The sequence below is a fragment of the Myripristis murdjan genome, chromosome 10 (genome assembly GCF_902150065.1).
Source record: "Myripristis murdjan chromosome 10, fMyrMur1.1, whole genome shotgun sequence".
Lineage (NCBI taxonomy): Eukaryota > Metazoa > Chordata > Actinopteri > Holocentriformes > Holocentridae > Myripristis > Myripristis murdjan.
In genome coordinates this window covers 17,098,612-17,121,600 of record NC_043989.1, presented here as the reverse complement: position 1 = coordinate 17,121,600, position 22,989 = coordinate 17,098,612, and the positions used below count along the sequence as shown (strand labels likewise).

The 22,989-nt window shown below is 41.9% G+C and overlaps 1 protein-coding gene across 1 annotated transcript; it reads right to left on the bottom strand.

Annotated features, from left to right (window-relative positions):
- Positions 1-610: 610 nt before the first annotated feature.
- adam19b (ADAM metallopeptidase domain 19b) lies at positions 611-22,623 on the bottom strand. The gene is made up of 23 exons (XM_030062540.1): positions 22,387-22,623; positions 21,906-22,021; positions 21,668-21,738; positions 14,607-14,685; positions 14,380-14,456; positions 12,468-12,681; positions 12,280-12,345; positions 11,461-11,532; positions 11,160-11,326; positions 10,841-10,925; positions 9,796-9,935; positions 9,506-9,683; positions 9,336-9,425; positions 7,263-7,458; positions 5,683-5,791; positions 4,903-5,116; positions 4,687-4,764; positions 3,644-3,752; positions 3,399-3,528; positions 3,148-3,250; positions 2,204-2,593; positions 1,971-2,065; positions 611-1,876 (listed from the first exon to the last, which is right to left on the bottom strand). Exons 1-23 carry the CDS (start codon positions 22,508-22,510, stop codon positions 1,870-1,872), a joined length of 2,910 nt encoding a protein of 969 aa, XP_029918400.1. The 5' UTR covers positions 22,511-22,623; the 3' UTR covers positions 611-1,869.
- Positions 22,624-22,989: the final 366 nt, after the last annotated feature.

Below are 22,989 nucleotides of genomic sequence, written 5' to 3'. Positions count from 1 at the left end.
AAGCCTCCAGTGAGGGCGTGAATAAGTAGAAGGGGTGAGACGACTCCTTGTAAATGAGTGTTGATGCTACTAAAACAAGCATGTTTTCAGACATGTTCTCCTTATTGATTACCACAGATGATATAATGAGTTCTTTTTTTTTTTTTTTTAAATCACGGCAAGCCTGAACAAAAAATGAGATCTAATGGTGCCAAGATGATGCTGTCCTTATTGACATACCATAAAAATCAGAAACAAATGCCATGCTGATGGTGGTGAGTATCGAGTGATGGTATTTTCAGTGTGTGGATGTTTTCAATTCAGCACAGAGCAGAGTCAATCCCTGGTGTTTCTGTTTAGAATGAATGTAATGTCTTGGATGTCAAATAAAGAATGTTATTTATGAGGGAGTCAGGCCTATGAGAACCATGCAAATTCAATTTTCAAACTTCCAGCATATCCCAGTTGGGGCAATTGAGTCTACAGGGTTATCACTTTTTACACAGTGCACCTATAATATGCTGTTTTTGGTGTTATAAATGTGCAACTGATGATACAAAATCATTTTAAAATGCTGGTATGAACAAGATCATGTATGTAAACAAGCACAAAACCAACTAAAATGTACACATTTTTCATCTCTTTATTTGAGTTCCAGTTGAAGGCACAGTGTTTCATACTGTCTCTGAGTTTGCATAGGTCTGACAAGAGGGTAAAATGGTCACAATGTATAGTGACCACAGTTTTAAACAGTACCTTACAAACGTTAAAAGTTGCCTCAGTCACTGTAGCCTCAGTGTAACCTTCCCAGAAAGAGAAGCACATTCCCTAAGCTCTGGAGGGCATTTTGGTCAACAGAGAAAACCCTACTAACCCCACTGAAGAGTTTGATTTAACATCTTTGGGACAAAGATAACTTAATTCACTGCCTTCTAGAAGATGCAATATTTGACTGGAAATTATATAGCCACTTTGAGGTCAAACAACAGCTGCATATAAAACAAACCATGGCTCATTTATGTCCATAAAACATAATAATCTGGAATGTTGCCCATGACAAGGACAACTACCTCACTGATTGTCAGTGTCAGAGCTAAGCAATACAATACACGTTGAGATGGTCACCTTAAAAAGATTCAGCACTGCTGTTAAAAGTGCAATACTACACACAATATAAAAACATAATAAACAGTCACAAAAAAAAAAAAAATCGATCCAAAACAGTTATTGCTACATATCAGACATGTGTCCTTCACCATAACCATAAGCCCATACTTACAGCATGCATGTATAGGACTAATGTTCTTTTGAATTCAGTTCAAATCTTGTCTTGTATTCACACACCAGAAGCATAAGCACCTTACATAGGCATGTTTTCTTAATATAAGATATCCCCTTACAGCTCATGCTTTTGTACAAACATCATGTTAAGCACAGAGACTACACTGTAAACACTCATTTTTCTTTGCTTTGTGAATAAATACTCCTGGGACAGTGTTTCAATGCTGCCAACATACATGGCACGAATCGACATTCCCATCAAAACCTGTTACGATAACATTCAGAAATTCACAAGTATAGAGGATATCTGTGGGTAAAGAAGACACACAGGGCTAATTAACAAAACACATATTAGGCCAAATTTTTAAGACTAAAACCATATTCATGGGAATAGCCCCAAATAAAGTGTGACATAGTCTGTGACTTCCCTTAATTCAACCGTTCTCCCTGAAAACATTACCAGTGAATATCAGTAATTTTACAGACCCAGGGTGTCCCAGAGTACAAAGTTCCCTCTTTCAGCCAGTGATAAATATTCAAAAAGATAGTTGAGGACATCTTATTACATGATGTAAATGCTGCTCCAGAACTTCTTCCTGAGTTCTTTGTTTATGATCTATAATAAAAATTGCATACTGAAATTAATGAAGAGTTTGTGTACACTGATATAAGAAACATTGCTTAAATGTAATAACACCTATTTGAGTTACCTGTTTGGCTTTTTCTGACCAGCAGATGGAGCCAGAGCAGCCTTTCCTCTGTGCAGGGCGTCATTGGTAACCTGCAGTGTTTTTTTCTGTTGCTGCTGCTCAATAAAAATGACAAGTCCGATATTTCACATTCAGTTCAATTTAAAATTTGCTAATGGCTCCAGGATTGAGTTAATCTAGACATATGTTGATATAGGTTAAAAACAGGCTTCTATTTTCAGATTTCAACTTACCGCTGATGGTTTGTTTACAGGGCAAGGTGGTGGAGGTCTGGTAGGGGGGTCTGGTCGGGGTTTAGGTAGAGATGAAGATGACAGGTGGAGTTTGGGGTCCAAGGAAGGCAAAGGTGGTGGTACTGAAGGTGGTGGAGGAACCTGGGCTTGAGCTCCTCTCTGCTGGGCCATGTGAGGGAGTATAAGGGGAGCAGGGGACTGAGGTGCACTGCAAGACTGAGGAGAACCTTGCCTCTGAAAAGAAACCTGTGGCTGGTTCTGGGCCTGAGTCTCTTTTTCCCTGTGCCCTACAGCATAGGCTGGTATAGGAGGAGGCTTCACAGTGGGACGCACAATGGCGTGTCTGGGCCGACTTGGGCATGACGGGCTTGGACGAGGACTGGACTTACCCTGTAGATGAACAGAACCACACAAAAGATCAGTGACTCATTTGAATTTTGAAGGTCAAAAGATAAACAACTTCACCAGGTTGCATCTGAATGCTGGACCCTTCTTGTTTTTCTACTTTTTCCTTTTTAACAGTGACTGGTAATGAGAATTTGAGGTGCATTACTAGCACATACTACTGTGGAATGTGCATGTCCACTGTATTATGGAAATTTCTCTCCACAGTGCAACGGTTGGACAGACCATGATTTTTTTAGACTGCAAGGGACATATGCACTTGTCCCTTGCATTATGTCCCAAATCACTCATCTCACATGAATGTGCATGCTCACATACAATGTGCGTGCCCAGAAACACACGCACAAATCACCAGTCACATGATGGCATGATGATGCCTGCAAAGCCTCCCATCAGGTAGTGGTGGTAGTTTGTGAAAAACAAGAAACATCTAGACTAAAATCATGAATTGTCTGAAGTTTGAAAAAAAATTGAAAATGTATTTTTTGGCCAAATTGCCAAACCCTATTTCAGGGTAATGTATCATTGGTTGTATTTACCAGGCGGTCTGAGTCCTGTCGCTTTAGAAGGAATGTGGGGTTGGCATGACCAGTGGCATGGCCATCAGCATGGAGAGGCTTGGCTTCAGTTGAGACTGAGGAACTGAGGGGTTTGAATACACAAGAACAGACACATCATTTATACATCTATAACAAAGGGAGGCTTGAAATCCAGAGAGACATCTGCTGTTTACTGATGTTAACCAACCCACAGATTATCAGTATATATAGGCTGGGGAGAAGCTGCATACTTTGGCGCTGGAGATGGAGTGGAGGTTTTCAGTGGGTGGAGCTTATGCTTGTAGCAGTACCAGAGCGCAACAGCGGCCAAAACCACAAAAAGGACCAGAGGGGGGAGTAACAGGGCTGGAAGGAGACTGCCTGTCAGAAACAATAAAAATATAAAATATGCTGTCATTTCAAAAAACTCAATCAGCACCTACGTGATATAAAATATTAAAGCAGTTCATGGCAACAAGATGATCAAGTGTCTCACTGTGTCTGATGACTGGTCCACTGTCCAGACTCCCTCCTGCCCCCTTCTGGTCACACAGAGGAGGAGCCCAGCCCGAGTCACAGTGGCAGTTGTGGTTGTTGTTGCACAGCTGGCAAGATATAAGAATTATAGAATTTATGTCTCCTATGTCTCTATTCAAAGTCTCTAAATACATGGAATACATAGTTTATATTACTGACCCCAATTGATAAAAATGTTATTAAATTTAAGATAACAGGACTATATTCACTGTGCATATTCACTCATGTATTTTTCTTATTTATATTCACTATGCCATAATGACAGATTCATCTACAGGCAGAGCTAGAAAGTAACAACGTACATTTACTCGCTTAAATACACTTTTGAAGTACTGGCACTTTACTTGTATATTTCCATTTTGTGAGTCAGTATAACTTTACTACACTACTGTACATTTCAGAGGGAAATATTGCATTTTTAACTGCACTACATTTATTTGATGGCTGCAGTTGTTGTTGGCTGTACTAGTTACTTAGGAGTTTAAGCTTTTACATGCAAATCATAAGAATGATGCATTGGTAGAGTTGGGACAAGCAAACAGCAGCTGTTGTTGTTTCTGATGTTGTGCAGAGGTACAACATCAGAAAATTTCCTGCAGGTTACTGTGTAAATAATTTAACTCTCTGAAAGGAGACATTCTTCAACATGACAACTTTTATTGTCCATACTTAAGTACATTTTACTGCCAATGCTGCTATACTTTTATTTCAGTAAAAGTTCTGCATTCAAAATGTTACTTGAGATATTTTCCATAATGTATTGCTGCTTTAAATAAAAAGGATGTGAGTATTTTTTCATCACTGGCTACAGGTATCTGACTGGGGAAAGTTTTATGTCTGCTTCGGTAATTCAAGGTCACTATAACAAGACAAGAATCCAAGGCTGCTCTCCATTTTGTTGTCCATAATCTCAGTGGGCCAACAGCCAAACCTTCCCCCATGACACCTAAGAACTCTCTCTTTGCAGCAGATCTATCCTTCCTCTGGCACTTAGAAACCCACCCCATGTCCATGGCATTTGGCACTGCACTCGTCCGCCTGGAGAAAAGATGCATTGCGGCACTCCCCTCCAAAACAAAGCTGTTGAATGAATGTGGTGTGAATAAGCAAGAGAGAGAGAGTCAGAGAAAGAAAGAGAGAAATCAAGCCATCTGTATTAATTACAAAACAGATGACACCACAACAAAATAATCTGCGTGTAGATCATCGAGTCCTCACCGAACCGTCACCACACTTGGTGCCGGTCATGACAAGGCCTGGGTCCAGAGTATCCCCCTGCCCCTCGTCCCCCTGGCCCGGACGGTAGACATGAGTCCCCCTGCACAGGATCCTCCTGTTGCCGAGGCGAATTGTGGTGTCTATGGGAACAGCATTGGTCTCGATGGGCTTGGGGGCTGAACTCAGACACTGGATCTTCCCACATTTGGCATCTCTGGTATGAAAAATACATCAGCACTCACCATCAGTTTGCTGAGCTCAGTCAGGCTTTAAAGGAACAGATCGCCCAAAATAAAAATACAAAATAAAGATCTTTTCCCATTTGTCTCTAGCGCAGTCTATCCATCCTGATAGTTTCGGGGTGCTCTGTCTGTCAAGGTTTCTGTGATTTTCAAAGTCTCCCAGTGCCAAGTACAATGCAGCTAAATGTACGTTTTTACATGTGGAAAAACTCAACAGCAACAGCAATTTTCCAAAAACAACCTGAGATAATCCACAGCCTTTGGGGCGAGCAGTTTCATTGGAACTATTGACAAAATGTTTTGAGATTCACAAAACAATACCCGGGAGACAGTGAAGACAACAGTAGACCGGAAACCTCGCCAAATCATACAGAAAGCATCTGAATGGACAGACTGCATTATGAGTAAGTGGGAAAATATCTTTCTTGTGTGTTTTAGGTTAACTATTCCTTTAGCACATAAAACCTGATTCTTGTTATGTGTGGCCAGCTTCCCTCTTTGGTGTTTTGTGGGTGTTGCTGAATGTTTCACTCGTCACCTGTCCTTGCAGCCCCTGTAGTTTCCGAGCAGGTCTTTGCCGCAATTCCCAAAGGAATCCCCGGCTTCGTTCACTCGCTCAAAGCACATGTCCGGGGCAGGACGTCCATCTGTGACCGGAGGACAGAGAATGCACAGAAAACCATAAACATGGCAGCGCACGTGCACATACAGTATATGCACATGCTTGCACACACCCGCACATAAATACACACATACCCACAGAGTGTTATGCGAGCCAGTGATGAAGGGCAGATGGTGTCCCATACTGTTCTGTGAGGTTCCTACGGTTCTACAAAGCCTCTCCAGGGAAGCTCTGCCTCAACGTGAAAGGGAATATGGAGTTCGTCCAATAACAATCCCTAATCCTCTGACCTGGTGCGCGGTCAGTGTTACAGTAAACTGTGTAACTCACAGACTGTTGGATGGTGGTGATTTTTAAAGGCTTGGTTTAGGCATACTGCATCTTCATAAAGAACTGGATTTTTTTCTGATGGTGTAAAGGGGATTATATTCACATACTGATCTGGCAGAGTTTGGCTTCATTTATGCTAATCATCCCAATGTAATTTTTATGAACCCGTCATATCATAAAGCATTAATAATAATAATGATGGTGTTTATAGAACACCTTTCATATATAAAATGCGGCTCAAACTGCTTTTCATAAAAACTTTAAAGGCAAACATAAATGGAAGCTATAATAAAAATGCAGTTTAAGATAAAAAGAAGAGGAGGACATAAAAAGCTATAAGAAAAAAGAGGAAGTGTAAAACCATAAAAAACATAAAAGCCTAAAAACATAAAAATGAATGAGACCAAAGTGTATCAGGGAGGAGTAATAAAAATAATAATAAAACATAGTGATATAAAAATAGCAATATAAGAACTTCAGGTGCAGTGTAAAAAAAAAGCATGACTTAATAAAACGCTAGATCATAGAAATGTGTTTTGAGTAGTTTCCTGAAGATGTGTGCAGACATTGCATGCAATGGATATTAAGAGGTACTATGGATTATTCCATATTCTGGGAGAATAAAAGCAGAAATCCGATCGACCATATTTCTTTTTGATTCAAATGCAAGGCAGTAAGTTAGCCAGCATTCAATCTCAGGTTGTGAGTGGAAATATATAAAATATCCAGTATAAGAACCAAAACCTTACTTTGCAAACATTGTAATTTGATTTTTATGGAAATTTCTTCATGCATCATAATTCAATCTACATGTCTCTTTGTGCTCTTAGTTAAATATTACAAATTCAAATTATCCTACAAATTTTAGAAAAGGTGTTAAGTAAAAAAAAAAAAAAAGTAAACCAAGGCAGCAGTGGAGTGAATGCAGTTTAACAGTACAGGCATTTTTTTTTTTTAATTTGGGCTTTTAATATGATGGATTATTCATGGATTAAATAAATTATTCATCAAACCTAACATTTCTGAGGACTGATCATCTGTATATTTGAATTATGCATTGCTTTTTTAAACTGTTTTGAATTAATATGTCATTTTTAAAAATTGGTGGATATTACATTTTAGTGCTATAAAAACATCTCCTCAGCATCAGTGTCCAGTTTCCTCACCTCCTCCCCAGAGGGACTGGCACTGCTGCTCCAGGGTGAGACACATGCCGGTGTAGCAGTAGGCCCGGCCGCCTGCACAGGACGTGCCGTCCACCAGGTAGAAGTTGGCAGGACAGGACTCGGCCTTGCCATCGCAGTACTCTGGCAGATCACAGGGGCCCGACGGGGCACGGCACAGCACACCTGGGCTCTTTAGCTTCACAAGGAGAGATGAAGAGCGAACAGGCAGTTTAGCCGACAACATGAGAAACTGAAATCTGGACAATGATGGAAGAGACGGACTGAAAAACAGAGGAGCAGAGCTGAAATTGAAGAGAAATAGATAGAAAAAAGAAAAAAAAAAACTACTTATACAGACATTTGCTCTGTGCCTGATGGGGCTAGGTGATATATCGATATCTTATTGCTATTGTGATGTAAAACTAGACATCGTCTGGGATTTCAGATATTAAATGGCGTCTTTTCCTTGTTTTAAAGGCTTCATTAAAGTAAAGAGATGCAATTTTCTGAACTTATTAGACTATTTTAGCTATTTTACTATTTGTCTCTACCTGCTTCGCCATCATATCCACATTACGGATGATTGTTTAGAAAAAATCTCGTATGTAAACATCTGATGAAAGCACCAGTAGTCATCCCTACAACATCATCACAATATCAATATCAAGGTATTCGGATAAAAGATATTGTGTTATTTTATTTTGTCCATATTGCCCAGCCCTAGTACCTGAGGTAAACATGAAAATTCATCAAAACCATGTCAAAGAACTCCTGTTTGCATCTTTCTGACTAGGATGTAAGGATGTACTCCTCCATGATGGTCTGTGTTTTTTTTCTCCTTGTGTACGTCAGCTGAGAGAATGAATTTACTGCCGATGAAGGCCCAGGGGAACACCTTTTCTTGAGATGGGAGGGGAATCGATTGAAGAGCAGAGGTATATCCTGCCTCTCTCACTCCAACAAGAACAAACTGACAAGCAACAAGCCTCGATCTGTTGTTACACACATCCAAAACAAGATGTGAACTGTGATCGCGCATAAAAAGCAGGGAGGAAAATCCACACTTCATGTCAGCGATTCTAGGCTCTAAACAGAACATATTTCATGTTTCAGTGTCAGCAAACCCTTGAAGTGAAGATAGCCACTGATAATCACATGCACAAGGACTACAATTTATATTGCAAATAAAACAGATGGGCTAAGTTGTTGCACTACACAGCAAAGGAACTAATACCTAATTCATGACTGTGAGCTTATTCTTACTGCCAACCCTAACCATGAACATTTGAAAATAATCAGTGTTTACAGCAAATATTAGAGAAGGCAAATACTGTGTGCAGCTCTCATTATATTTGTTCGCTGATGAGCTCAAAAAACAACAACATCCAGTCTTGGCTGCAAAACCTGTTTGGCTGCAATAAAAGGTTTTCTCTGTGACTGAAAAGACAGAAAAACAAGTGTAAACAAGTGAATTAACACTGCACTTTCCTTATCATTGCAGCTGTGGGACTCAAGGCAACATATACACACCAAGATACAGTATGGAAGAATGTGTATGAAATTAAGATAAAGCTTTTGCTTAAACATATTGATACTGAGATTTAGTTATGATAATTAAAACTGTTTTCCAGTTAAAGAAATCCTATGTAGTTTAACAACTGCATTTAGATAATTCTGATTAGGTGATAACAACTGGTGATGTCCATTCAGTAGATTGACAGCATTTGAATTGGGGGAATAAAGTCCTAGGGAGGCATTACCAACCAAAAAAAAAAAAGAGATCTGGTTAAGGAAATCTTGTTGTATGATATGATATGTGCATTCATTTCTTGTTTTAATTAGTGATTCAAGGTCTAAGGATCCTAAATACAAGCATTAAATATTAACAGCAACAAGTGAAGAACACCAGTGTCTTATCATGGCTGTTCTGAAATGGCTTTGTTTTTGTTAACTGTGTTCAGTGGTGACAGCCAAGTGTGTCATGTTGTTGACACTCCGTATAAGGCAAGGACAAAAAGAAGAAAAAAAGAGGAAGAAGAAAAAAAGCGCTTTAACAGATTTTAATGGCAGTACCTTGCAGTCATGGCAGCAGACCCCATGGGCGCACTCAGCCCCAGCTTTCAGAGTGCAGTTGTTGGCATTGCAGCAGGGACTGGTGCACTCCTACACAACACAACAAAATCATCAGTACTGATAAATGCACATGTCAAATATAGACTTTTATCAGACACAGGCATTCTTACCTCTTCATCTCCACAGTCACATTCCTCTCCATCCTCCAGGTACCCGTTGCCACAGCGTTGCCCCCCATACATGGCTCTGGTGTTGGGCAGGTTAAAGAGGCATTTCCCTCCTCCAGAGCTCAGGTAGCGCTTCAGCTCCCTCTGGTTACAGGAATTAAACACACGTGGAAACGGGTGCCTGGAGCAAGGAGAAAAAAAAAATAAATCAAGTAAGACATGATTCACGCACAGCATCTCCGTAATAACTGTTGACATGATTTTAATCAGTGCCGTTAATTTGTGCATCCCACCCAGTAGCAGCGGCCATGATGCAACCTCCGTCGTCAGCTTTTGCCTGGCAGCAGCCTGCGCTATCGTGGCTCATGCCAAAGTTGTGGCCCATCTCATGTGCCATAGTGGCAGCCACACCCACAGCAGACTCTGAGTGGTCCTGTTCAAGAGAGGGTCAGGGGTCAGGGGTTAAACATGACTTCAGGAAAATCAGAGGAAGTCTATTGTATGGCGAGCAGGAGATCAATTTATCTATCCAGGGGTTGTGAGGGTGTTTTGATTCATTCACTGCACTGATGCATCAATTATAAATTCTGCTGATTCAACTGAACTGATTTGCTGACGGAAATAAATAGATTGAAACGCTCTGACTTGAGCCAGATTTGATATGGAATGCTTTGAATCGAGCCATTCATAATTCTTACATATTTTTTTTTTAATTTAAAATTATGCTAAAATTATGGTGATCTGACAGAACACAATGAATTGCAACTTTTTTTGCCAGTTAAGGTTTTCATTTTCTTTCTTATTATATTGAATATCAGCACAACGGTGACTCGGTCATAGGTACGAGGCCACAAGCCGAGTGCTGAAGATAATCACATCCAGTATATCAGCTAACTTTAATAAGTAAGCAACAGATTATGATTTACTTATTTAATCTGCCAACATAAATAGTCCCACCAGAATTCAACGTAAAATACAGCAGCAAATGCTATTAAAGGTTATTAAAGTGGAGTCATAAATATAGTTACATGTAAAAGTGCTGTTGTTCTTAAAATCAGGACTCATGGAATGCGTCTGGTCCAATACAATCCCTTAGTTGGATTTAACTGTAATAATGGATATAAAATTCTGGCAAGAAGTCCTGAATCAAATCACTGACCAGAGGTTCACAAACTCAAACTGAATTGTGCCAAAACAAAGAAAACAAAATAGTGATTTGTGGATTGATCTGAATCAGTGCTAAGACAAAGATTCACACCCCATCTCTAATTTACATTTCATAAGACTAAGGCCTGCTCTGTGCATACAGCGGGGTAGTGTTTATTCAGAGTCTCTCACCGTGTTGACTCCCCCTGATTGGTACTCAGAGCACATGGCTTTGAGAGGTGCCAGCCCGATAGTTGTGCCCTGGAATGACATCCCCCTGGAGACACAAATGGAACTGGTTAGTTCCAGCTGGACACCAGCCCACTGCTATACAACTGCTACTGGAGTAGTCTTACTCGCTCGAGCTGAAGTCATTTGAGAGAATCTGTTTCATAGGACAGGGGGTGAGGGTGGCTCAGAAAGAGATAACAGGCAGGGAGGGGGAGGGTTAAAGAAAAATAAACAGGACTCCTATTGGGAGATGAAAGCAGGGAGAGGCAGAGCCACTGACGTGATGAGCTGGGCGTTGTCGTTGGGCAGCGTGCGGAGCTGTTTGCGCCTCCAGGCCAGGAAAGCTCCCAGGGTGCTGTATGGGTTATCAGAAACATTGATCTTGTCCTGGTCCGACCACACCTCCAAACCAATGACGGCCACACGGATACTCAATGACTTGTAGTACTGAGGCAGGGATGGACAATGGCACAGAGGCAGAAACAGCACTCAGACATAGAGTCAGAAAGTGAAACTGACACTGAAGTAAAAATAGTCATGATAATGCAGCATGTGGTTTTCACACATCCTCTAAAGAATACCTTGTCAACATAATTGGCGGCCTCCAGTAATTTCATTTTGGTCTTTTCGAGATGACGCCCGTGCTTCTCAAACTGAAAATGACACATACAAGCAGGAAGATGCACACACACACACACACACACATAAACATCTTCTCACAAAACATCACAGGGGAACTTTTCAAAATTCTAAAGAAAAACTGGATGTGACATGAATCAGCGCTTCATAATTTCTTATAACACATTTCCCTGTGGGTGATCAGGACAGCCTTAAATCTATGAGTGGGGTTTGCCCAGTTTGCTATTATTGTTATTATTATAATTATTATCATTATTTTTAGGGGATATTGTGTTTGGTCGCGTGTTTCTGTCTCTGTGTGTATCTGTATCCGCAGCTAATATTTTTGTGCATAGCTATGACTGAGTGATCACGGACCTTTCATGACCTTTCTCAAAACCTTTGAAAAACCTGTTTTATACCACAATCGAGTAATTCATTTTAACTTCATGAATTGTATAAAGCAGAAAAAATGTAACCCATAATTGACTGTTATTGTTCCCCCGATTGGGGTGATGGTGGGGCTCCAAGTTTTTTCTTGGTACCATTGATTTTGAAAGTAATTAAAGAAGATTTTTTACCTTCATTTTACATATCTTTGTTGAGGTCATACCCAGTTCTTGTCCCATATCTAATTACAGATTCAAATATTTTTAGGATATGAACACATAAAGATAGTGGTATTATCATGACTCACTCTGACCACTAACCACATCCCAAACTCCCCCACTTCCCTGCAACTCTAAAAAAAAACCCAATCAGTTAAATGACAGTGTCCTTACCTCAGCTTTATCTGCCACCAGCAGCAGCTCTACATACTTCATGTTTTGGCTCAGGTCCCTTCGCTCCTGGAAGTGGACAAAGGAGACTTAGATACAGATCTGAACATGTGGTGATAATATTGTTCTGCTTTGTGGAAAATATGAACATATTTCAGGTGATTTCTGCTCATCCTTCTGTCTGGACTCACCCTTACGCTCCATGGAGTCATCATTCCATGGATGAAGGTATTAAGCCCCTGCTCCTCCTCCTCCTCCTCCTCTTTGTTACCATGGTGATGCAGGCAGCTACCCTTGGGTAGGTGAAGGCTTTCAGCTCTGAACACAGCATGCTGCTGTGTATCCGTGGAAACAGGAAGAGGCTCTATCAGGTAGCTGACGCTGGTGTTCAGAGATATCAGTCCCCTGGGGAAACAAAGGCACTCCTTGTGGTTCCACACAAACATGCAGAAGCTTATAAGCTGGTGAAAATCATTGTTATTCCTGCTCAGAGTCACGATTTGATAAATTTTCTATGTGCATGTCATGCTACAGCGTGGAAAACATTGTTCCCATTGCATCAAAAGATCACCATCCTTTTGACTAACAACAAGAAAAGCAGCAGATTGAATATCTTTTCCCACCATTTGAAGATTGATTGCATTGTCAAACCGATGCATGTGAAAAACCATATGTTTTCGTGCCAAATCTGGACAAATGCATTATAGGATGAGTTCAAAAGTGTGTATATAAATCTGAGTATAAATCTGTGTTGGCGTTATGGATGAGTGGAATGCAGGGACGCGTGCCTCAGGCAGTTTACTGGTGTTTATACATGATCAGCTGGCACAGTCATAGTATACAACTCTCTGGCTGCTTCACAAATACATTCATAAGCACGGACAGAATTACACACACCCACATGCATATGCACACACGGCCAAACAGCTGTGGAAAGCATCTGGAGAGGTTGGACACCCACATGTCTCCAGTATTATGCCTCTCCCAGATGAAACCCCCACAAGGTTATGAGAGTGTGTGTTTGTGTGAGTGCGCACACACACACTCCATGCTGTGTTTGCACTTCTCCAGAGAATGTGCATTAGTAGGAGGATGTATTCATTCACTCATCCTTCAGAAGTGGAACGCAATGACGGCGCGCACACACACACACACACACACACACACACACACACACACACACAGACACGCACAGAGCTATGATTTTTTTGTCAATGCTTGCCTGTTCTCCTGCTGACTGCCTGTCCTCTCTGAGTCTCTGTAGCAGGAAATATCAGCTGCACTGGAACCTCACCAGGAGAAAACACTGGATCTGCATCCTGCGCTGCACTCAGTGAACCACCACCGGAGCTGCTGACCTACTAACATACTGGACTGCCCTACATATGACTCAGAGCCCTTACCATCACCTTATCTCTTCAAAATTTGGCCCAAATATCACCCCCTGGGCTGTGCACGCTCTGCTTATACATCAGACGTCTAATCCAGTGGTTTTTAAAGTGGGGTCTCAGGGATTCCCACTGATTGTTGGGGGGTTTCCAGGGAGTCCTCAGCAAAATGTAATAGTTTAACTATAATATAATCACTATAATTTATTTCATTAGAAATTGCTGTGATGCAAAAAAGGTATGTATTCAACATGATGGTTTAATCTCAATACTTTAAATCAATTTTTCAATGTTCAAGTATTTTTTTATTTAAGCATTTAATAACTAAAGGTGCACTGTACAAACCTGCCGATTAAAGTGAGCACTTTTTGGGAAAAACTAACAAAAAATGTGCAATAAGCATGCAAATCTATCAATGAGTTGGATCTGCTGTGAGATGAAAACCCTGCAGACTCAACAATCAACGTAAACATGTGCTTATCCCACATTTTTGTCCGCTGTGTCTAAAGGCTCCTCACATCTGTATAGTGCACCTTTAACACGAATCAAAATATCTTTTCATTAACAGGGTCCCTTGGGCAAATTCCATTCAAATTGGGGTCCACAGCTAATGAGGGCCATTTCGGAGGTCCGGAAAACCTTAAAAAAAGTTTGAAAACCCCTGTTCTAATCTACAACATCTGGTGGAGTAATTTATTTATTTATTTATTTTTACCTGAGTCCTGAGCACGTACTGACAGCAACGCTTGAGCCTTCCACACCCAGAACCTCCCCGTGGTAGAAACAGTGTCCCTGAAAGACAAAAACAATCCGAGGTTAACTGTGTAAAATTGCAGAAGGCCACCAAGTTTCATTTCAACACATCAACGGTTTTCTCCACTTCATGATCATTTACAAATCCACCCTCCAGCTTCCAGGCATCAAACTGACTCACAGACTTACAGTGCTTGCAGGAGAGGAAGACAGGCGGGTCCCACTGGGAGAGTACCATATCTCCTGATATCCGGGGGCCAATAGCTGCCTATAGAAAACAATGACAGCACAAACTGAATGACAATTTGCAGGCGAATATATGTAGTGTGAGAAATTCAATCTACTAATCTATACCGAGGCAGGAAACAGAGCAGATAGAAAAGAGAGATTCTCCCCGGCAGCCCACAGCTCATAAAACATTCATTCTGACAGAGGCACTCTACAAAACGGGAGTGCTTCAAAGATTTAGACAAAGATCTTCTCCGAGATAAGAAGAGAAACATGGCACAATGCTTAACAGAAACTCCCCGCCCAATGACTCCATGCAGACTATTGCGAAATTCAACTAGGTGACCTTCTACTAACCTCATGAGAAGTGTAGCTGAGGTAGTGCACGGTTTCATACTTATGGGGAGACATAAGGGTTTAGTGGTGTGTCCGGGGCGCTGCATATGTTTGACAGGGCTATTACTTTCCCAACTACTCCTATGACCAAGGAGTAGATGTTTTTTTTTTCTCTAATCCTGGAATTTCTCCATTAGCAAACTAAGAGATAAGTGCAGTGTGGAGAAGACTGATAATCCTGGCAAACATGCACATATAGAAAGAACAATTATCCGTTATTTTCATCATGGTGAGACATAACATCCTTCTTCCTCTATGTGTATGTGCATGTGTGTCTTGGGCTGTTTCTGTCAAACAGTTATATGTCAGCCTACTGCCCTAATATTTACATCTTCTACAGATGCTTGTTTTCCTGTCTTTCTCCTTCCAAGTGTGTCTCAATCCATTCTTCCTGTTTTCATTAATAAACTAGCGCTGCCTCGCAGCTGCTATTCCTCTCTTTCTTTTCTCTCTTGACTCTCCTCTCATCCTTCCTCCCACAGTCTCTCTCAGATCCATCAAATAGACCAGAGCAGCAGCACGGCGCAAAACACAGGGAGACAAACTCTAGAGAAGCCGGTCTGTTGGTTGTGGTTGAATATTAGATTTTGCTGTGTCATGCCAGCAGCTGAAACAGACATGAGGTTTTTCTTATCTATCAGTCACTGTTCATATTCATTATGTGTTTTCATTCATTATTAACTTATCTCAGTCAGGATATGGCTTTCAATTAGGGAAATATATCTGATAAGGGAAATACAAATGATTCCTTATTCAACTTCTTCGAATGAAATGAAAGAAGGATCAAATGTTTAAAATTAGGATGATAAATGAGGACAGTACATGGAAAACCCCACCCAGCGCAACACACACACACACACACACACACACACACACACACACACACACACACACAAACACACACTATAGATACCCTCAGGCGGCTAGCCTGTTGAAACAATGGCAGCCTGTTGATGTAATCAGCCATGAAACAAGTCACAAAGAGAAAAGGGATGTTTAAACCCTCAACAGATTACCACTCTGGACTTTTTTTGGACACACACACACACAAACACACACAGCCTAAAGCTCTCTTAACAGCTGACTTATTAATGATCACTGAGTGGCAGTGTATCCGGGTGACGTCTCACTTAACAGAGAAAACCCTCTGGTGCTGTGATCAGACTTCCAGCTCTGCTCTTCTTCATTATTTCTCCCACTTCCTTTGGTTATCTTGTTTTTCTAGCTACCCACATTTTCCCATCACTCCCCATCTTTCTGTGTCTGTCCATTTGGCTGGCTCTCCTGTCACTCATTCCCACATGCCAGTCAACAGCTGCAGCGCTAACCTGAGGAGTAGCTGGTCCTTAGGGATAACAGAGCACGTACACCAGCAGAGTGACAGCTATGTGACCTGCTACTATTGTGACACACAGACACAACACGCCATTAACAAAACTGCAGCCTTTACTTAAGAGATCCTGAGAGCTCTGCTGAATGTAGGACAATTTGGCAAGACATGGGATTGAGTGAGGAAGGACAAGTTGTGCTTTCTTGTGAATTTCCAAAGTGCCAGTATATTAAAATGTGTTGTTAAAGATGGCCAATGTCAGCGAATGCAAACCTCTACACCTGTCCATGTCTTGCACAAATTCTTGAACTCAGTCTCCATTGATCAAGTAATGAGGTCAATGGACGGTTGATCGGGCAAAAAACAAAACAAACAAACAAAAAAAAACCCATCATTTTCATCATTACCTTTTAATAAAGTGTAAAAATACCTGTTAAAGCAGCACTTTTGCCCATGTCCCAGCATTTTCCATCAATTTCATACTTGATAGAGAAGTGAGTATAATAAATGGTGACACAAGGCTGTAGTCACACACTCATATGTTCATCAATACAACATGGCTTTAACACACTATGCAGGTGTTTGCATGCTATGTCATCAATTCTTCATAAAGACATGCCAATATAAGGAAGATCATTGGCTTGAAAATACATTGACAGATCTCGCCTAAACACATATTTTTATAATGTTGAGAGGTAATAAGTGGCTGTAGTAAGAAGTATTTTGCAAGAGAGTTTTTATCTCATCCGTCTTCCACAGAGGCCTAGCTCCAGTACCACTTTTACGTCAAGCATGCATGGCAATTTTTTGGTTTTACTCAAAGCTACCCACGGAAAAAAAAATACAAGTAGGTGATACTGTTTACATTAGCAGAGGTCCTGCTTTGCATAATTCTCCTCCAGGTTAACACATGTCACAATCCTCCAACCTGCATGAAATCCAGCATTTTCTCCAGCAGTGTCATTCCAGCAGTGTCTCATTACAGCCGCACTATGAACATCAAGTTCAGGTCCTATCCGAATGATGGTGATTTATTGGTGATTTATCATATTACATAGGTTAAAGTTACAGAGGTTAGCTTTGTTTTCATAAAATACAGAGCATATCCTGTAACACTGTCTCTTATGCGGATCATCATCGAATTTGTAGGGTGACCCATTTGCCAGTGGTCGATGATTACCTGGGACTGCTGCAGGATCCCAAACGTGGGATTAAAATGTTTGGGGTAACCCATTTACACTGGTTTCAAGACATGGATTGCAGTACGATTTCATGTCAGCAGGGTCATGGGTGGGATATCATTGGAGAACCCTATGTTAACCAGTCAAACCTCTGCACCAAAACCCAAACCCCTACACCCAAATGCACCCTGGTAAGTGCAAGATGACTTGCACATCAAGTTGGCAAAAAAATTTCTCTATGTGATGGAGGAAGGGCTCTCATGAGTTTGGATGTGCTCCAGGATCTAGACAGATGATGTGATTGAGGAGGGCACTGCAGGCTGAATCAGGCCTGTCTGCCAGTGAGTCCGAGACAAAGGCTCGGTTCAGTCTCAGCGGGAGGAAAGGGGGTGGAGCTGGGTGCTGGGGGATGTGTAGGACTAATGCTAATGTACTAGGGAGATAGGGAAGGGAGACAAGAAAAGAAGGGGATAAGGGTTGCTAATGCATCAGGGTCAGTGGGTCGCATTCTCTCATGGTATCGGATGACATCACCGGGCAGGAGGAAGGAGGGGCAGTGGAGGGAGTGGGGTGACGCAAGTAATGAATGATGAAGAGGCCTTTATTGCACAGGGGGGCTGATGGTGTGTGCACTTTTTATGGAGGCTCGTGTGTGTGTATTTCCCTAAGAGACAGTGAAACACAGAGGCATAAATTGAGATCTAAGCACACACCATCGTGGTGCTGTGAGACTAAACATAGACCAAAGGGAAATGAGGGCAAGCAAATACATCTATTTTACTCTCTCTTCCTCACTCTCTTCCAGAGACCCGCTATCCATCACAGCTGAACCCCGGCCTGTGCTTTCACATTTGTTTGTGTTCTTTTGCGTCGCCGTGTGTGCACAAGTGTGTCTGTGTGTGTCGTCTGCCTGCGTGTGGCCATCGGTCGCCCGCCCTGACGGTGGAGAACGTGTGGGAGACGTATATTTGTTCTATAGCCCCCCGGGGAATTACAGATGAAGTGAGGGGAGGGAGAGAGAAATGAGGAAGGATGAGGTCCTCATTTTTAATACTGGGACAGGGAAGGTGGAGAAAGGGAAGAGAAGAGAAGAGAAGACTGAAGAGAAGATTGAGGAGAAGAGAAGAGAAGACTGAGGAGAAGCACACCAGAACAATGAGGTGAACAGTTCCCAAGGGAGTGCTGGATTCGGGGTCTGTGTGCAGGCAGGGCATTGAACAGAAGAACACAGAAAGACATGCAGAAGTGGAGGTCAAGATATGAACTCCACCATAAACATACGATCCATCATCTGAACCATAACACAGCCAGATGAACCCCAACTGTCTCTCCTTTCTGTGAATTTTCTCACCTTAATCTTTCTCCTCTGGCCCGTCATTCACTTTCTTCCACCCTCTGTCCCTCTCTCTCTCTCTCTCTCTCTCTCTCCCTCTCTCTGTTTCTCTCTCTCACCCTCCCTTCCTCTCTCTCAGCGTCTACATCCTTCCCTTCCTCCTCTCTGAGTCAGCGCACAGCTCAGCCTGGCTCTTAACCAAATCACCGCTCTCTGGGTGCGCCCCAGCCTTTCATTAAGATAAAAGCTTGTGCAGCCACACAGACAGATAAATACACACACACTCATGCACAGATTAAAAAAAGCACAAGCATACACCAAAGGAATACATTCACACGCGTACACACATGCACATGGAAGAGCGAGGAGAGGGAGGACCTAAATGGATCGAGTCTGGACTCCAGCCACTCGGAGTACTGATGCCCGCAAAGATTCACAGCTCCATTTTGCTCCATAATTTGATTAACTGAGTCACAGTGACGCGCAGAGGAGATGGACTGAAATTAAGAGAGTGAAAGAGTGAAAAAATAAGACAAAGACGAACACCAGAGGGGATAAAGAGTAAGACAAGGCAAGATAAAGACCACCTAACAGCCAATTTGCTTTCTTCCCTCAGTGTAACAGATCTATCCGGTGACAGTGACGGGGGCAATGAGGACACGGAGGAAAAGCCACGGCACAGGACGTGGGCTGATGGCACTTTCTCTGGCGTCTCTCCAGATTTAGACACTCTGCTGATTATCATACACTGCTCTCTTCCTCACCCTGACCTATGGACACAGAGGCGGAGGCGGAGATGAAATCAAAACGCCTCGACCCAGTATGGGGTGAGCTGTGTAGGCTTGGAGACAGGGGAAACACTCGCGGGTGGCGGGGTGAAGAGGGGGGGCTGGGAGTAAGACACAGACTAAATAATGGTTCTACAAAAAAGAGACAACCAGCTCTTTCTTTCAACACTGTATGTAGCTGCAGCTGAGTGGAATGCATTAAGTATTTCTGACTAATAAATAGGCTCGCAGCTCTGATACGTGATCATTGTTAATAAAACTGCATTAGACGGGCTGTGTTTTGAAATTTACCTTTGAATAAAATACAAAATCACAGTGAAGAGTGTATAGTATTCACATGGTATTTCAAGATCAATATTCTGCTGCTTTTTGGCACAGCACATTAATGTTACATTGATTGATCGATACAAGGCCTACAGGACAGACATGTGTTTCATACAGCTTTAATGGAAAACAGGTCATACTGAAAATATTACCTTCATTTTTTGTATATGCTTGATTATTAAAATGATTACTTGATTTCATCTGTTTGGTCAAAAACATACTGAATATTTTGTAAAAGTTATTCAGCTGCAACACCGCATCTACACCCAAATGTTTTGTTCTTAGAATTGTGACACAAGCAGTTGCCAACAGTGAAGAAATATTCACAGCTTTTCTGTTTCAGGAAACTGCTGAAAACAGTTAAAAACAGTTAGAAACTTTTTTTCTTGGTGGTGACCAAATACACTTTCAATACATCTATTGCAATTTCTTTTCCTTTAAGCAATCAGCAATTTTGTAATACCATGGTAAACAGCCTTTGATCTCAATTTGAGGAACCTCTCAATTTGAGGAACCTTGATCTCAATTTGAGAAAACTTTCTAATGTGGATGCATATGTATAGCACTGTATATTTTAGTTCATTGTATATGTGTATATCTATATCTGTGTCAGTGTATTTTGTATATTTCTGAATGTCATCTAATTAAATTTTATTTTGTTGGATTTATCTGTCAATACTATTTTTTTCTGTCTTTGTTTTACAATTCTTGCCTTACTTACATTGTGGGAAAGTGAAGATAAATGGTTGCAAAACTTCTACCACACACACACACACACACCCTAAAATGACTGTTCTTTCCTTCTCTCTCTCTCTCTCTCTCTCTCTCTCTCTCTCTCTCTCTCTCAAACACACATTCACAGATGCATGATGGATGATAATCTCTGGTCCAGAAGGGAACTCTAACAGTGTGACCACCTGCTGGGGAGGGAGAGCAGGGGGACGAGGCCCTTAGGGAATGGCCTGTCAGACACAGCGGAGTCATGGTCTGTTAACACACACATGCCAGTGATTGAAAGAATGAAATAGTGAGCAAGCATACATTTGGATGTAGTACCTCTCTAGAATCGGGCTTCATTTTTAAGATTTATAAAAAGTTCCGATCCCGCCCGAAACCCATCATCACCCCAGTGTCATCTCCACTGCCCCAGTCCATTTCACAAACTGGAAGCTTCCTATCACCATCCCATGTCACCAGGCAGGATCTGCCCTCATCACACTGAAGGAAGTGGAGTGCAAAGGGACATCTTTACTTCCTGTTTGCCCAAGGCACACGGATCGGGTGTCACCCCTCTGTCGTCCAAAACCATCTCCCTCCCTTCCTCCCGTCATCCCCCTCTCTGCCCCCACCAGGGGCACTGACCTTATCCATGTAATGTGTGACAGCCAACATCTGCTCAAATAAACAGCCAAGACATCTTGTGGAGGTTTAAAGGCACTGATACAAAGGCCAATGTTTTCAGTAACCTTGATGGATAAATACCCAAAGTGCTGCCTCAGTGTTGTTGCTTTAATCACATGGCAACCATTTGACTAGACCTGATCTCACTGTGATGCCCTGCTGCTCCTCTTCATTGCCCCAAAAGTGGCTGAATACATCGCTTCATCTTCGTATGCAATACTGCACTTCACTGTGCTGAGCTCTATTTTGTGCTTCTGTAAGTTACTCACTCGTTCCTCTCCAGCTGTAGACGCAGCTCTTGGCCCTCCACTGAGATCAGCACCTCTGCCTCTGAGGGATGCTGCCATGAGGAAGCAAAACACAAGCGACAGAAATTGTTCATCTGGTAGCAACTGTGTATTGACTAAGAAAAATATAATAATTCAAAAGTAAAGATGGATTTTTTTTCTCCATACTGCTTCACTGTCCAATTTGAGATAAAAGGAGAGCTGTAGAGAGAGATCTGACCTCTTTGTTGACAGACCTCCTGTGTCTGTCAGGATGCAGCCATATGGGATAGGTAATCTCATAACTCTCTACATGCTCCAGGCTGCTCATCCTTAGGAAACTCTGTTTATTTTCCCCTGAAGACAAATATATCATATTAGCAGGTTGGCAGCAGTTTAGAGCTTATACAGTACTGTTGTTGACTGTTTTGTTATTCCTTTCATGATTAATAAGGTGTGAAATTAAAGAAAAAGAAACAAATAAAACTAAACACAAACAAGCCATATAATAATCTCAGCTATACGAGTAACGTGCATTTGGAGTCTGCTTAAATGGAAAAAATAACAATGTAATATTGCCATTATGCACGCTCAACAATTCAAGTGAGGCAGACTATGCTTTTAAAACTGAGCGTACATTCCAACGCAATGCAATCGTGATCTGCTGTAAGATACGTAAAAATGCAATTGTAGTCACTGCTTTGGGTAATATCGGGACTCACCACTGTAAACATCGCCTTCAGACACAGCAGACAAAACACAGCGGAGGGAAACTATCAGACACAGACACAGGGACGCATCAAGCCGCACATCAAAGCGGGCAGGGGGACGCGCTCCTGGACGCATTCTCAAACAAGCGGCAACAACTCAGTTTTTTCAGCTGAGACATAAATGTGCAGACGCCGGGGTGTTTCACATCCGCCGGAGAAAACGCCGTGATTGATTTCACATCGCGATAAAGCCGCCGTTCCTCTAAATAAGATGCTCGCAGACCGCGGGGCGCAATCTCTTTCATTCTAGCAGCCCCGCCCCTCCGTTACGCACGGAAAGAGAGAGAGAGAGAGAGAGAGAGAGAGAGAGAGAGAGAGAGAGAGAGAGAGAGAGACGGCGTGAGGCGCTGGAGGAGGCTGGGACACCCACCGGACCGAGGTGAGGCGAGACACGGCGGGAGGAGTGGAAATACAGTTCAGCAAAGAGCCCCAGCTAGTTACAATAACACTAGAACAGCCAGCTGGCTTCTTGCCTTTATAAAATATAATAATGTAAAATAATAATAATAATAGAATTAATGTAACTAAAAATATAATAATGCATGACAGAATAAA

What these genes read in the sequence shown, in the direction of transcription:
- adam19b (XM_030062540.1), bottom strand. Translation starts at nt 22,510, where the DNA reads ATGCGTCCAGGAGCGCGTCCCCCTGCCCGCTTTGATGTGCGGCTTGAT. An exon ending in GACAACGCCCAGCTCATCAC is followed by an intron (nt 10,926 to 11,159) that starts GTCAGTGGCTCT and finishes TTGTGTCTCCAG; the next exon opens with GGGGATGTCATTCCAGGGCA. An exon ending in ATCATGGCCGCTGCTACTGG is followed by an intron (nt 9,684 to 9,795) that starts GTGGGATGCACA and finishes TCCTTGCTCCAG; the next exon opens with GCACCCGTTTCCACGTGTGT.